At 39.8% G+C, this 16,457-nt stretch overlaps 1 protein-coding gene across 1 annotated transcript; it reads left to right on the plus strand.

The window, feature by feature from the left end:
• The first annotated feature begins 436 nt into the window (after positions 1–436).
• Positions 437–16,211, plus strand: LOC120914557 (vomeronasal type-2 receptor 26-like). The gene is made up of 8 exons (XM_040325234.1): positions 437–543; positions 690–981; positions 2,502–2,681; positions 6,090–6,314; positions 8,705–8,712; positions 13,781–13,802; positions 14,052–14,175; positions 15,244–16,211. Exons 1-8 carry the CDS (start codon positions 437–439, stop codon positions 16,143–16,145), a joined length of 1,860 nt encoding a protein of 619 aa, XP_040181168.1. The 3' UTR covers positions 16,146–16,211.
• The last annotated feature ends 246 nt before the right edge of the window (positions 16,212–16,457 follow it).

The raw sequence follows: 16,457 nt of genomic DNA on the forward strand, positions 1-16,457 counted from the left end.
TGTTAATGACCCTAGGACTTAGCCATTTGTGCTTAGTAATAACTGCATCTCCAAAATTATGGTCATTATTCATAAGGTAGCAATTTCATCTTCACGCTATGCAATCACTATTCCCTCTGGGCAGTTCACATATATAAATGTTATTCTATAAATTCTAGAACACCAAAACATCTTTATACAATGTTAGCAGAACTTAGTCTTAAAACATGTGAAATTGTATACTGAATATTTATGTAGTATATTTTTGCAAATATATTTTGAATTTCCAAATTTTTAAACAAAATTGACATACTAAATATTACATCAAAAAGGGCATGCAGCCATGATGTATATGGAAAAGAAGGCAATGATATTGTTGTTTCTCTGTGGTGGGATATGTCAGTCTATACAATATGGCTGCAGACCGGGTACACCTTATTTTCAAAGACCCTTCTACATGAGTGGAGACATTCTAATAGGAGGACTATTTGACATACACATGTACTACAAAACTGAGGCTTTTAACTATTCAAGCCCTCCACATCTCGAACCACGGAAGATAAGGTCAGTGTTATTCATAGTGCTCACATTATTGTTATTTTTATTATAATTTAAAAGAAAGTTATATTAGCAAGATTGTTTTTTTCTATAATGTATTAAGACTCAATAAAACATGATAATAAAAAAGTGAAAATGTTAATTATTTTCAGCATGCTGCTTGAAGACTTCTACAACTTTTTAAGTTTAGTATTTGCCGTGGATGAGATCAACCGCAACCCTAACATATTACCAAATGTAACTTTGGGCTATAATATATATGATTCCTATGTTGACCTCTTCAGAACAGTCCAAGGTGCTGTTCGTATTTATTCAGGAGACACTTTACAATATCCTAACTATAATTGTGATCAGTATGGAGTTCTTGCTGCTGTCGTTGAAGGGATGTCATCTAGCTTTTCTATACAATATGCTAATATATTTGGAATGTATAAGTATCCCCAGGTAAAATATCTACTTTAAATAAAAAAACAATTATTTTGTAATGCATGCATAATAATGATAGATAGACACACTTGTTTTTTTTTTAGTTCTGAATGGTGATACTACAATTTATGAAGTCAGTCTTTCCTCCCATTGTTTTGATGGGTTTCCTCCTCTGGGTGCCCCACTGTTCTCTCAAACACTTATGCCGCGTACACGAGATCGGTATTTCCAACAAAAAAAGTTTGATGTGAGCTTTTGGTCGGAAATTCCGACTATGTGTTGGCCCTTTTTCTGTCGGGATTTCCAAGAGTAAAAATTTGAGAGCTGGTTCTCAAATTTTCAGATTGTCTGTATGCAATTCCAACGATCGTGTGTAGGCAAGGCCGTTTGAATGATCGGGTTGAAAAAAAAATCGTTTTTTCTAGACCATTAAAAACTTCATTTTTTAGAACCCGAAAAACGGTCGTGTGTACGCGGCATAACACTGAGAACCAAGTGATTGAACACCGAACTTTGGCTGTACTTCTCCTTTAACTGATGTAGATTTGTGGGGCAAAAGGATAAAATAGCCTGGTCTAGGTGGATTAATCTCACAAAAGAGATCTCACAAAATGTATCCACCATTATCTTAGCTGAAATCTTGATATCACAAGACAAAGAGAGATGGGCATTCAATAGCATATTTAACCAACTCCACTACTGAGAAAAAAATATGTGACACTACTAGCTTCATCCTCTGCTGACTTCCTAAATGATTCTGCCTCTTAACTTCATTACAATGTAGGACATGGGTGCTCAACCTGTGGCCCTCCAGCTGTTGTGGTTTTACAAGTCCCATCATGCCTCTGCCTGTGGGAGTCAATGCTGTAACTGTCAACCTTGCAATGCCTCATGGGACTTGTAGTTTTGCAACAGCTGGAGGGCCACAGGTTAAAGGGTCACTAAAGGAAAAAAACATTTTTTGCTGAAATGACTGTTTACAGGGTATAGAGACATAATAGTTAACTGATTCCTTTTAAAAATGACTAAAAATAGATAAAAACCAATCATATAATGTGCCTGCAGTTTAGTTTAGTTTTTGCTGTTGTTTCCTGGTTCTCTGATGTACAGAGCCAGAGAGCCAATAGAGGGCAGTGAAGATTTTGCAAAACGAAACTGGATTGGTGCTGAGGGGTTTTAATCACACCTCCTTGATTGAAAAAAGAAAATGAAATCACACCTCCTTGATTAGTCACCACAGTGAGAAATCTCCCAGTACTGTGGTGATCAGGAAACAGACAACCAGGAAGTGTCCAGAACAGAGAGGAATTACAGCAACATCAAAGCAAAAACGAACAATGAGGACATGAAACCAGGACTGCAGTAAGGTAAAGGAACTATTTAGCTTAAAAAAAAAATCCTTTAGTGACCCTTTAAGCACCCATGGTGTAGGATATTGATTCATTTTTAATTCACTATGATGCAGGCCAACTTATTCTTGACCAGCTGCATAAATCTACATACATTTTTAATGTCTCAACATTTTATTCTGTTGCCAGATAAGTTTTGTCTCTCAGGATCCTTTACAGGGAGACAAACAGAAGTTCCCCTACTTCTACCGAACTGTTCCAAGTGAAAACACTTTATATGCTGGAGTAGTAGCCTTATTAAAACACTTTGGCTGGAAATGGATAGGCATTATATATCCAGATTCAGACAGCAGCATCAATGCTATAAAAGTAATAAAAAAAATGCTAACAGAAATTGGGGTATGTATTGACTTTACTTTAATCGTGCCTGCCATTAATGATTACAGTCCAGATAGGATACAGCAGATAAAGTTTACTATTGCTAGGTCAACCGCAAATGTCATACTAATATATGGATCTAAAAATGATGTATATTACCTGGAACTAAATGTTCACATTACTCAAACACCAAAGAAAATCTGGATCCATACTGCTGACTCCAGTTTCCGAATGTTCACACAAGAAAATGATACGATGGTCAACGGTTCTCTGAGATTTATTATAAACAAAAAAGAAAATCCAAATTTCATTAAATTCATCAAGGAAGTTAATCCGAGTAGGTTCCCACCAGGAAGGACGTTTACAACCTGGTGGGATGAACTTTGTGCTAACCGATGCCCATTCAATTCAAGAAGGCGGAACTGCACATTGGTGGAGAATGGCAGACCAATTGTTTATTCACATTGTAACCTAAGATTCACAGGCATGAGTGATGTTGTCTACAATTCTGTCTATATCTTGGCCTATGCATTACAAACATTGTATCAAGAGGTACCTATAATTGAAAGGCTAAATAACAAATATAAATAGAATTTTCAAGATTTACATTCTTGGAAGGTAAGAGAAAAGTACCTGGAATCCTCTTTTGAAGTTTACTTCTACTGTACATTACAGTTATCAATAGTCCCTTTCAAGTACATTTTAATGGGTTCAGTTCTAGTGCTGATTGGTTCTGTATTAGAAAAAAGCAATCACATTAACTGGCCAATTTAGTCAAAACCAATATTTTGCCTTGGATGAATTTCAACAGGCCATATTACCCACTAGCTTTGAATGTCTTTTGATGACTTTTGTTTGGAGAAAGAGAGATTAGCAAATCTGTTACTCAGCCCCACCAACCTGCTAAGGGTGATACAATGGGCTTACCCTCCCTAATCTTTTCTTTCAGTAAAGATACATAAGGCACCCCATTTTCAGCTATATGACTATTATTTTCAGGTTTCAATTGACTCAAATAATAATAATAAAAAATATATATACATGATTGGGCATATTGACCTTTTAAGGTGGAACTAGATATTAATAAATTCTTAATCAAACACCATTTTTTTGGTGCCTTTGGTGATAACTGTCACAGTTGCTAGTGTGAGTGAGTGAAAAACGTATATAGCGCTACACATGCGAACTGAATCGCCTCTGGGCGCTTGTTGACCATTTCTCCTTTGACCTCAAAAGAGATGGGTTTTGATCTTTCTCCTAAAGGCCAAGTGGTTCTCCTCCAACCGAATGGCGGTTGGTAAAGTGTTCCAAAGACGAGGACCTTGGATAGCAAATCTTATTTCTCCTTTGGACTTGTATCTGGTTTTGGGGATTCGGAGTAGATTTTGGTTGGAGGATCGCAGCGCGCGATTGGGGTTATAAGCCTGTAATTTTTCGCATAGATATTTGGGAGCATTTCCCAGGATACATTTATGCGTCAGACAGAGAGCTTTGAAAGTGATTCTGTCTTTCACTGGCAGCCAGTGGAGGCTTCTCAGTGTGGGCGAGATAAATTCCCAAGGTTTTTTCCCAGTCACAAGGCACGCGGCCGTATTCTGAATGACCTGCAGGCGAGTGATTTGGTACTTTGGGAGTCCGAGGTAAAGGGCATTTGCATAGTCCAGTATGGAGTTGACTATTGTTCCGACCACGACTGCTTATGTCAACTCTCAACTGGCTGATGTCATTGCATGTTTGCAGTACCATGGCAACTGCAGTCTAAATAGAGGCTAAGATGGCAATCTTTTTGACAGCTAGGAGGATTTAAGCGAAAAATAAGGCAAAAAAAAAGTAATATTTCTGCATAGTTGCCAACATTCTAAAAAAAAATAACAAGGACACTTTTGTATGTAGGTGAAGTCTTATTTTAATTAGGGGTGGGGCATTCATTTGTAGGTGTGGTTAAGTGTCAGACAAAATGTGATGTGGTTTAAACCTAATGTTGAGTGTGGCTTAAAGAGGGTGTGGTTAGAGTCTGAGATGAAAGAAAAATGGAGGGAGAAGGAAGAGAGGGATAGAGGGAGAAAGAAAGAAAGAAAAAGATAAAGAAAGAGATAGGGAGGGGAGGGGAAAGAAAGAGGGACAGCAGGCCCATATCCTACACCACAATAGCAATATGTGTATTCCAGAAAGTTTAACAATCAGCAGATAAAGATACTCCAAACACCATCCCCCCAGTCAGATTCCATCAAACAGATACAAGAGATGGTCAGACACTGCAGACGTGATACAAGTGATGGTCAGGGAGTGTGAGTACATGATACAAGAAACGATGAGAGACTATGTGGACATGGTACAAGTCACAGTCAGAGAGTGTGCGGACATGCTACAGGTTATGGTCAGAGAGGATGTGGACATGCTACAGGAGACAGTCAGACAGTGTGCAGACATACTACAGGTGACGGTCGGTCAGAGAGGGTGGACATGCTGCAGGTGACTGCCAGAGAGGGTGCAGACATGCTACAGGTGACGGTCAGAGAAGGTGCAGACATGCTACAGGAGACAGTCAGAGATTGTGCGTACATACTACAGGTGACGATCAGAGAGGGTGTAGACATACTACAGGTGACGGTCAGAGAGTGTGCTGACATGCTATAAGTGACAGTCAGAGAGTGTGCAAGCATGCTACAGGTGACGGTCAGAGAGGGTGCAGACATGCTACAGGTGACGGTCAGAGAGGGTGCAGACATGCTACAGGAGACAGTCAGAGAGGGTGCAGACATGCTACAGGTAACGATCAGAGAGGGTGCAGACATGGTACAGGACTTGATGAACATCTCCAACCCCCAACACACAGAACGTCCAGCAGATCACCCCATGGCCACTCACCTGCAACTGTGGTGTCTGCAGCATCTTCCACCTCTGGCTGTGTCAGCTCACTAAGAATTGAGGGAGGGCAAAGCGGTGGCCTTGCCCTTTCCAACCTAATGGTTGTAAGCGTGTTTATTTAATAGGGTGAGGGGGCAAGGGGGAAGGTTTATATACATCTATGTTACAGTTAATGGTACCTGGGCTCATTGCGCCTCAGCAGTCATGATCACCCAGTTCAACTCCAAACATGTCATATTGCATACTTGGTTTTCAAGTGAAGATCAAAAGTTGAAAGTAATAATAATAAAGGCAAGCTGCAGCTAGAGTTCATGTAAATAAAATGGAGGTTTTAATTGATTTGCTATATTTTTTAAACAGTACTGGCCTTAATTGTTGTAGGCCACTTAATATTATTAATATTGTTATTACAATTACATTTATTAATATTAGCACAATACCAATAACACATAATAGCAAGAATACAATACAGTACTAAATATAGTAAAGTAGTAGCAGCATTAAAATCACATTGTTGCCTGTACCTTGCAGTTACATAGATTTCTAAAAACTGTAAATTTCACGAACACAATGGGAAAACAAATCTGCTTTGCTGGTGATGAAATATCGACTTGGTACGACATTTATAATGCAGTTTATTTACCGAATCACACAATTTTATCAATAAATGTTGGAGATTTTAACTATCATGAAGCACCTGAGAAACAGCTCACCATTGATACAGAGGCAATCATTTGGGAAAGCAATTTTACCAAGGTTAGTAATTAAAGTACAATTTCTTTATCTTTTTTAATGTATTCAGCATATCTGCATCTAGAGCCATTCTATGGAGGATTTAGAGGAGTACAAAGAATGCAAATGTGCCAGGAGCCAGGAAATCATAATACCTGAGTATAGCTGCAGGCACTCGCTCTGAAAAAAAAAAAAAACTATCTATCTATCTATCTATCTATCTATCTATCTATCTATCTATCTATAGATAGATAGATAGATATTAAAAATGTAATCGATCGCATCCACTTTTCTTTCTTTTATATATTGTTTATGCAGGCTTATATATGTACAGTATATATTTATAACAAAAAAGAAAAAAACATCTCCACCATTTTATCACAATTTGGCATTAAAGAAGACCTTACGTGAAAATGCAAGTTCTGCCTATTTGTTAGCTTCCAACCACCATAAAAATGGTTAAGTAAAGGTTTACAAAAACAGCCACACAGTCAAAACTAGCAAATGTTTAGACCTTGCCAATGCCGATGAAGAGTAAACATCTACTATCTGTAGTCGTCCTGGGTTTAACACTATATACTGCACAACTTGGACCAAATTTTTCTAGCCATCTAAAAAATGCCCTAGGTTTTCACACCCAGGACAGCCCTTCTACCCATCTACCCTCCTTTTCTACCCTTCGCTCACTTCCACCTTCCCCACCATTTTAATTTGCTTCCATCTATTTCACCTATCTTTCAGGCTTTTCCTCTGTTCACTAAGAAAACACTGTTTTCATTATATATGCCCATATTTCCTCTTGCCTAATACCTAAAATAAATAAAAATTAACCTTGACATAGCGCCACCTACATATTATCAACTAACACAAACTAAAACAGACCTACATGGACCATTTAGTCCACAAATTGACATCAATAGGAAACTGCTTAACATATTTTCTGTTCAATAAATTTTCATTGATGTTAGGTGAGTATAAGGTTGCAAAGCATGTGTATAAAAACATTAGGATACGCCAGGTATACCTGATTAACAGTACAGATATATAACATTCATGGTGTACATTGGGTTCCAAAAAGCATAACGGTGTTCAGAATAATAGAGAAAGTTGTTTACATTCAGTGTGCATATATCTTGATTACTTGAACCAACAACAGCATTGAATATCCATTAAAGATCCTTGATGTCCCAATCTGAACTAATAGTCTGAATTTTTGTTAGGGGATAGAGTGTTATAACATTGCTACCCTCTGGAGGTACCATCCCTAGGAAAGCAAATATTGGAGTACAGAATTGTCTGGGACTTTACATATACCTCCTCAGATATAATAAACACTAACAAATGAATTATACAAATGTAACTTTTTTATTTAAGGTATCACAAAATCTTAAAAGGGTTTGTTTTAAAAACATATCCACAAATCAGTCATCCAGGGTAATGTTATACCCTGGCCTTGGGATCCGATATAGTGGGCCAACGCGTTTCGCGGGAAAACTTGTTTCGTCAGGGCATCAGATCCTATAGTGCTGTAATAATGTACAAAGAGTGTAAATAGGACAATAATCATTGAATGGCATATTACATTATACGCTATATGGCATATTGCTTAACAACTGATATAATGAAAAAGTTCTCTTTCTTTTCCCCCTTTCTCTTTGCTCCCGTTCCCTCCCCTCTCCCAGACACTCCTGAATACTTGGGCATATATCCTTTAATTCATCTTTTAGTGTTTATTATATCCTGGGAGGTACATGTAACGTTCTCAGACAATTCTGTACTCCAATATCCCCAATCTGAGTTAATACACCTAGTGCTCAAAGGGTCAGAGGTATACAATAGGAACCAAATATGGGTCATTAGAAAGAAGACAATAGAGAGGATAGGGGGGCGTTGGTGAAAAGGGTAGTAGAGGGTGAGAGGTATAGGAGAGAGTGGTCAGGGAAATCCAATAGCATTCTCTGAATATGACTTTGTAGAGAGCAATTCAAATCTGGGGATACAAGGTGCTTTAAATATCCAAGAATGGCAGTCACCCCAATTTATAACTAGCTTTTAAAGTATAGTTCACATGGAATGGCATTGCAAAATACAAACAAAAATAAAATTCCCAGAACACTTTCCAGCTAGCCTGCAAAATAAATAGATAAAAAACAAATTGACACTGTCTAACAATTTGTATTAACAACAGAGGGTTTAGTTGCACACATTTGCACATGTACAGTATGCGGAAGCTGCACTGCCTTGCCAGAACTCCTCTGTAAAGTGTGGCCTAGCTCCTAAATATGAGAGCCTCCAATTTGGAGCATATATAGCAGTGGGTAAATTAAGGGCAGGTATGCTTAACTAAACCCTCTGTTGTTAACGCAAATTGTTAGATGAAGTTCATTTGTTTTTGTTTGTTTGTTTTTTTGCAGGTTAGCTGGTAAGTGTTAGTTTGTATAGTGCAATGCATTTCCCCATCTGCCCCTCACTTCAAAAGTTAGCTTTAAATTGGGGTGGTTGCCATACTTGTATAGCTTGCTTGTTGGATTTGGCGTGGGGGCACATTGGATGTCATTGTGCTCTTGCTGGGCTTCTAATGTATCCTTGTTCCTTTAAGGAAGAATGGGCTCCCTCCAGACATACAGTACCTGCCCTCAATTTATCCACTGCTATATATGCTCCAAATTGGAGACTCTAATTTAGGAGTCAGGAACACACTTTACAGAAGATCCTTGGCAAGGCGCTTCCATCTCCACCCAGTCTTCCTTCCAGTGATATGAATGTATGAACTGGCGATTATGTCACTCCCACGCATGCGCATGGGAGTCACTGCTTACGTCACGGTCCTGAAGGTTTGCTGTTCCTTCAGAGCTCATGTGCCGGTGACGTTATCGGCTGCATCTACAGTAAATATCTCCTAAACAATGCATGTTTAGGAGATAGTTACTGTACCTATAGGTAAGCCTTATTATAGGCTTACCCATAGGTAAAATCCTACAAGGGAGTTTACTTCCACTTTAAATAGGGCTTCGCAGAGATCTTGACTATTTGATTCCCCAGTTTGTGAACAGCTGGGCACAACCACCAGATGTATAGAAAGGTAACTGGTTCACTATAGCCTCTGAAGTAGGAAGAGGGGGGAGACAAGATGAAGTTACATTTTGCTCATCATGAAGACACCAAACATGCCTAGAATTTTTTTTTGGTATGTTTTTCCAGAGCATACACATTGCTTGAACAAGATTTAGTGGTTTACCAAAGTCCTCCACTTTGATCAATGTTCCCAGTTAATTTTCCTAATGTAAGGCGGGATTGGGGAAAAACAGCCCTGGCCAAAAGTTTTGAGAATGACATGAATCCTAATTTTCACTAAGTCTGCTGCCTTAATTTTAATGATGGCAATTTTCATATACTCCAGAATATTATGAAGAGTGATCAGATGGATTGCAATTAATTGCAAAGTCGCTGTTTGCCATGAAAATTAACCTAATCCCCCAAAAAAAACTTTTTTACTGCATTTCAGCCCTGCCACAAAAGGACCAGTTGAAATCATGTTAGTGATTCTCTCGTTAACACAGGTGTCAGTGTTGACGAAGACAAGGCTGTAAATCCCTCTGTAATGCTGTTTAAGCCCTGATTCACACTGATGCTACTTTGAAATCGTGCTACTTTACTTGAAGTAGCGTGATTTCAAAGTAGCAAGGTCAGCGTGATAGACATTTGTGTGGCTTCATACACAGATGTCTATAGAAATTGCACCTGAAATCGGCAAAAGTAGTGCAGGAACTACTTTTGCAAATCGGTGCAGCACCGCAAAATCGGTGTCGCACCGATTGGAACAGTGCCATTTCCGCCAATAGGCTGCGACTTGTCATGCGATTTGATCTCTCAAATCGCATGACAAATCGCTCCAATGTGAACCTAGGCTAAGTTAGAATATCAGACTGGAAGCTTTAAAAGGAGGGTGAAGCTTAAAATCATTGTTCTTCCTCTGTTAACCATGGTTATCTGCAAGGAAACATGTGCAGTCATCATTGCTTTGCACAAAAGGGGATATTGCTGCTACTAAGATTGCACCTAAGTCAACCATTTATCGGATCATCAAGAACTTCAAGGAGAGAGATTCTGGGCACCCAAAAAAGTCTAGCAAGCGAGAGATTTAATTGTTGTGAAGAAGGCTTCAGGGCACCCAAGAAAGTCTAGCAAGCGCCAAGACCATCTCATACAGTTTGTCACCAGTGCAGAGCTTGCATAGGAATGGCAGCAGGCAGGTGTGAGTGCATCTGCACGCACAGTGAGGTGAAGACATTTGGAGGATGACCTGGTGTCAAAAAAAGCAGCAAAGAAACCACTTCTCCCTGGGAAAAACATCAGGGATAGACTGATATTCTGCAAAAGGTACAAGGACTGGACTGATGAGGACTGAGGTAAAGCCATTTTCTCTGATGAATCCCATTTTCCAATTGTTTGGGGCATCCGGAAAAAAACTTTTTCGGAGAAGAAAAGGTGAGTGCTACCATTAGTCCTGTGCCATGCCAACACTAAAGCTTCCTGAAACCATATATGTGTAGGGTTGCTTCTGAGCCAAGGGAGTGGACTTGCTCACAATTTTGCCTAGGAACACAGCCATGAATAAGGAATGGTACAAACCAACAACTTCTCTCAACCATCCAAGAACAGTTTGGTGAGGAACAATGCCTTTTCCAGCATGATGGAGCACCTTGGCATAAGGTAAAAGTGATAACTAAGTGACTTAGTGAACAAAACATCGAAATGTTCAGGTCCGTGGCCAGGAAACTCCCCAGACATTGATCCCATTGAGAACTTGTGGTCAAACCCCCCCCCCCCAATTTTTTTTTTACAAACTCCAAGCATTGATAATGCAAGAATGGGCTGCCATTAGTCAGGATGTGGCCCAGAAGTTGATTGACAGCATTCCATGGCAGATTGCAGAGGTCTTGAAAAAGAAGGGTCTACTCAGCAAATATTCACCTTTACAGAAAAATCTGTAAGGTGAACCCCCTCCTCGCCCCACCCCCCAAGTCCTGCTGACCTGCATGGCCTCGATCTCCTGTTCTGAACCAGCTTTCTCTCTCCTTCTTCCCTGCTGAGAGGATGGGCTACGCAGGTTCAGATTGGTTGACACCACCCATGTGACAGCGCTGACCAATTAGAATGCTCCTAAATGTCCCTCCTAATGGGGTACGTTTGGGAGATTAAGCTCCGGGGATTTCTAAGCCCTGGAGTCGCGAGGCAGTTGTAACGGGGCTCAGAACGGGAGATCTCCCGGGCGAGGAGGGGGTCCTGTGTAACTTCACCTCACAGATTTTTCTGTAAAAGTAAATTTACCCTTTAATGTAATTGTAACGGAATGACCCGGGACATCCAGAGACTTTGTGAGGATGGGGGATACTCCTGTATCAGCGTCACTGATAACTCTTGGGTCTGAGTCCACCCTGTGCCTTTTGGGCATGGGGTGGCAAGGGAATCATAATTCATGTATTACATGAGATAGGACATCAATAATAATTCATATTGCAGGATCTTGAGAGATTGCAAGATGTGGGCCAAACCAGTCAATAGTGACTCATTTCTAGTGACATGCTAATTGCATCAGGGCCTGGGAGACAGTCCATTGTCCTTGTGTAAAGGTGTTGTAACGAACAGGTGTTAATCCCAGGTCTGCTCCCAGAACTCTAATTATGCATACTAAATACTGCTTACGTGTGATAACACTGTCTCGAGCCTAGCCTATTGATGCTCAGAGGTGTCAAGCTGTGTGCGGAGACGGAGTGGGTGAAGGTGTTTTGTTGTTGATTAAAGAATGTTTAAGTAATTAGCCTTAGTGTGTGATTAAGGGGGTGGAAATCTCATTGTCCGTTTGAATACTGTCACATGGTTGTACTGTATATAAGACTGAGAAGAAACCATTAAAATTGTCTTCATTTGAAACCAGAGAACACGGAGCAAGTCTCGTTATTCAGGGAAATGGGAGGCCTGCTGGTTTGTCTGTGTGTCAGATAAGCTGTCGTGACTGGGATGGAAGGTCGTAAACGGTGGTGACCGTTACAGTAATTTTCAATAACAGCCTTTGACACATATGAAAAACACTGAAGCAGCAGACTTTGTGAAAATTAATATTTGCCTTTAGTAAATCAACCCCATAGTATTCTATTATGTACCGTATTTTCCGGCGTATAAGACGACTTTTTAACCCCTTAAAATCTTCTTAAAAGTCGGGGGTCGTCTTATACGCCGGTAACCTAACATCCTTACCTTATCCTAAGACATGCAGAATTGCGGCCGTACATTTTTCAAAGCCGCGCCTCCTACTTCTTCTGTTCCGTGATAGGCGGAACACTCAGCTTTCCAGGAGACACTGTGTTTAGTGTCCGCCTATCGCAGAGGCCCTCTCGTCCTGTGTTTAGTGTCCGCCTATCATGGAGGCCCTCTCGTCCTCGGACGAGAGGACCTCCGTGATAGGCGAACACTGAACACAGTGCCTCCTGGGAAGCTGAGTGTTACGCCTATCACGGAACAGAAGACGTAGGAGGCGCGGCTTTTGAAAAAATGGTCGGCCGCGATTCTGCATGTCTTAGTATAAGGTAAGGGAACAGTCTGGCATGTAATGGGGCACAGTCTGGCATGTAATGGGGCACAGTCTGACATGTGATGTGGCACAGTCTGGCATGTAATGGGGCACAGTCTGGCATGTAATGGTGGCACCGTGAGGCGAGGCATGACTAGTAGGAAGGGGGTAGTCTTATACGGCGAGTATATCCCAAAACCAACATTTTGGCTGGAAAATTAGGGGGTTGTCTTATACTCCCAGTCGTCTTATACGCCGGCAAATACGGTATTCAAGGGGGAAGATTTACTAGAAACTGGAGAGTGCAAAATCTGGTGCAGCTCTGCCTAGAAACCAATCAGCTTCCAGGTTTTATTGTCAAAGCTTAATTGAACAAGCTAAAGTTAGAAGCTGATTGGTTACCATGCAGAGCTGCACTAGATTTTGCACTCTCCAGTTCTAGTAAATGAACTCCTAGGTCTCTATGTAGAATCTTGGGGGTTGATTTACTAAAGACAAATAGGCTGTTCACCTGGCAAGGGAAGTTGCACTTTGCAAGGGAATTAACCCAGAGTGAATGTGGTGATGTTTTAATTTGCAAAGAATAACCAATCATGTGCAAGAAAAAAAAAACTTAATTTATTTTCTGCAATTGTTTGGATGATAAAAGTCAGCAGAGGTTCACCTCATTCATCAAGTTCTGGGGCAAATTCTTTTGCAAAGTACAACTGTCCTCAAAAAGTGAACAGCATATTTTCCTTTAGTAAATCAACCTCTCAATGTATTGATGGGTATCTTTATTCTGACAAATCCTGTAGAAAATAATGCATAAGTATTTATGTCATTTTTTTCATCAAAAAGTACTGAGACACTAAAAAAACATTTGAAGAAAAAATTCAAATATACTTATCTTATGCTGGCTTCCAACACATTCTTGCAGGATTCTGGAAAAGATAGGAAAGGTAAGGATCCCCTATCTGTGACAGAGCACTGCTGAAGGGCTTCATTCGAAGGTAAGTATTTCGTAATGTCCTAGTATGCGATTCATACTAGGACATTATGCCATTGCCTTGCAGGGGATTTTTTTTTTTTTTTAAGGTCCGCAGTTTACTACCGCTTTAGAGTTAACATAACTTTAAAGGCTGATGATATGAGTTAATTTACCATAAATACAGAGATTTAAATACTGTATATGTCCATGTAAAATATAGATTCCTCGATCGGTGTGCAGTGAGAGCTGTCAACCTGGAGGCAGAAAATCGACCTTGGAAGGACAGCCGGTTTGCTGCTATTACTGTATTCCTTGTCCAGAAGGACAATTTTCCAATCAGACAGGTTAGTCTAGCATTGACATGGGCTTTGGTCATGTTTCACATAATAATGTTATTATTAATGGCAATGTTTTTTCCATTCATGTTTATGTATTAAGGCAAAAAGTTATTTAGTAAAAATTCACAGCAATTTTCTTTTTACCACTTCTGTGATGTGTGACTGAGGCAGGGGATGAGGTCAGTGTATTGTCCTTTATGAAACTCTTGAGACTCCCAGCAGATCTATTATCCAGATAGTAGAACATGACTTTTTTGTATTTTGTCACCTTCCTGAGCACTGGTCAGATAAGTAAGGTTAGTTCTGCATGCGTGAATGAATGACATTTCTTAAGTAGAATTACGGCCCCCTATTAATAAAAATATGTGCCCCTGCACTTAATTAAAGTGCATCTACACTTGCTCTAGTCCGCCTGTAAAGTCTCACAGATACCTGTTGATCCTTTCAGTAAAGTCTACCTAATACAACTTACTGTGATGGTGTGGCAACAATGCTGCACTGCTTTTAAACTCAGAGTTGCCATTCTCATGTTTGCTGTTCCTGCTTGCACTAGAGTAGGATAAAAAAATGTTGCGGGGGTGGGGCTATCACTGATCACTGATTCATAAGTCTGTAGCTTGTCAATTAGCAGCTGTCCACACAGAGGGGACACAATCTGGTGCAACTATGCATGGAAACCAATCAGCTGCCAGGTTTTATTGTCAAAACTGAACAAGCTGAAGTTAGAAGCTGATTAGATATCATGCACAGCTACACCAGATTCTGAGTGCACCAGTTTTAGTAAATCTACACCTACATATTTTTTTGAGGTTACCAATGTCTCATCCAATTTAACGGGACAGCCAACAAATTTAACAGTCCCAGTTAGCCTTCTTTTTGCACCAATCAGAATTTCCATATTACTAATAATTCACTTTTCTGATAAATGGGGTGCTTGGTCTTGAAGTCACCACCTATTTCTCAGTTGTAGTCTTTTGGAAATGCTATGCTAGTTCCTCAGTTTATATATATTATATATATATATGCCCCTTAAATGATAATGTTATTTTTATGTGATGTCTTACATTTTTCCAGATGCAGTTGTATGTATGGATTGTCCAGAAGATGAATGGCCCAACAAAGAGAAGACTGCTTGTGTTCAGAAACTTATCACATTCCTGTCTCAAGAAGATCCTATTGGCATCGTCCTAACATTTATCGCTATCTTGTCCTCTGTTACAGCTGCAGTTGTTCTTGGAATATTTATTAGGTATCAGGACACTCCAGTTGTCAAAGCCAACAATCGAGATCTCAGTTACCTAATTTTAACATCACTTATACTCACTTCCATCTGCAGTCTCCTTTATATTGAGAGGCCAGAGCGGATATCTTGTTTTTTGCGGCAAGCAATTTTCGGAATCACATTTTCGGTATCAGTGTCCTCCCTTATGGCAAAAACAGTGATTGTGGTGATAGCCTTCAATGCCACCAAACCTGGGAAAAGCTTAGGAAAGTGGTTGGGACCCAAAGTTCCTAAATACATTGTTTTCATTAGTTCATTTATTCAAGTATTTATTTGTTTATTGTGGCTATTTATAGCTCCTCCTTCTGCTTATAATAACACACAAGCTGAAATGGCAAAGATTGTTGTGGAATGTGATAAGACAACAGCCATTGCGTTCTATGTCATATTGGGATATTTGGGTGTTTTGGCATCTATTTGTTTTATTGTTGCATCTTTTTCAAGAAAACTACCTGATGCTTTTAATGACGCTAAACTGATTACCTTTAGTATGCTGGTCTTCATCACAGTTTGGATATTCTTTATCCCTACTTATCTCAGTGCTAAAGGGACGGCCACAGTGGCAGTTGAGGTATTTGCGATTTTGGCCTCATGCTCTGGGATGCTGGGCTCAATATTTGCTCCAAAATGTTACATAATTTTATTAAAACCTCAGAAAAATAGAAAAAGCTTTGTCTTGAAAGGTTCTCTATAGTTGGGCCATTGATTGAATAAAGGTCATCACTTGTAAATATTAAACAAAATTGAAATTACTTTCTCTGCATGGATATCATTGCTTATAAAGTAAAATTTCAGAATGTCTATGACACTCAGTAAAATTCAATTGTGCCTCCCCATAACAAATGTCAATGTGGGTGACAGATTCATGTACCTTTTTGAAATAAACACTCCATCCTCAGTGCATCCCCGCCTCTGCACCTGTCACACTGGTAGACAGCTCTGAGAATTTGTGAAGCTGGGTGGGCAGAGCCTAATGATTCAGAGACACTAATCCCCCATCATGTTC

This window comes from Rana temporaria, chromosome 9 (assembly GCF_905171775.1).
Source record: "Rana temporaria chromosome 9, aRanTem1.1, whole genome shotgun sequence".
Lineage (NCBI taxonomy): Eukaryota > Metazoa > Chordata > Amphibia > Anura > Ranidae > Rana > Rana temporaria.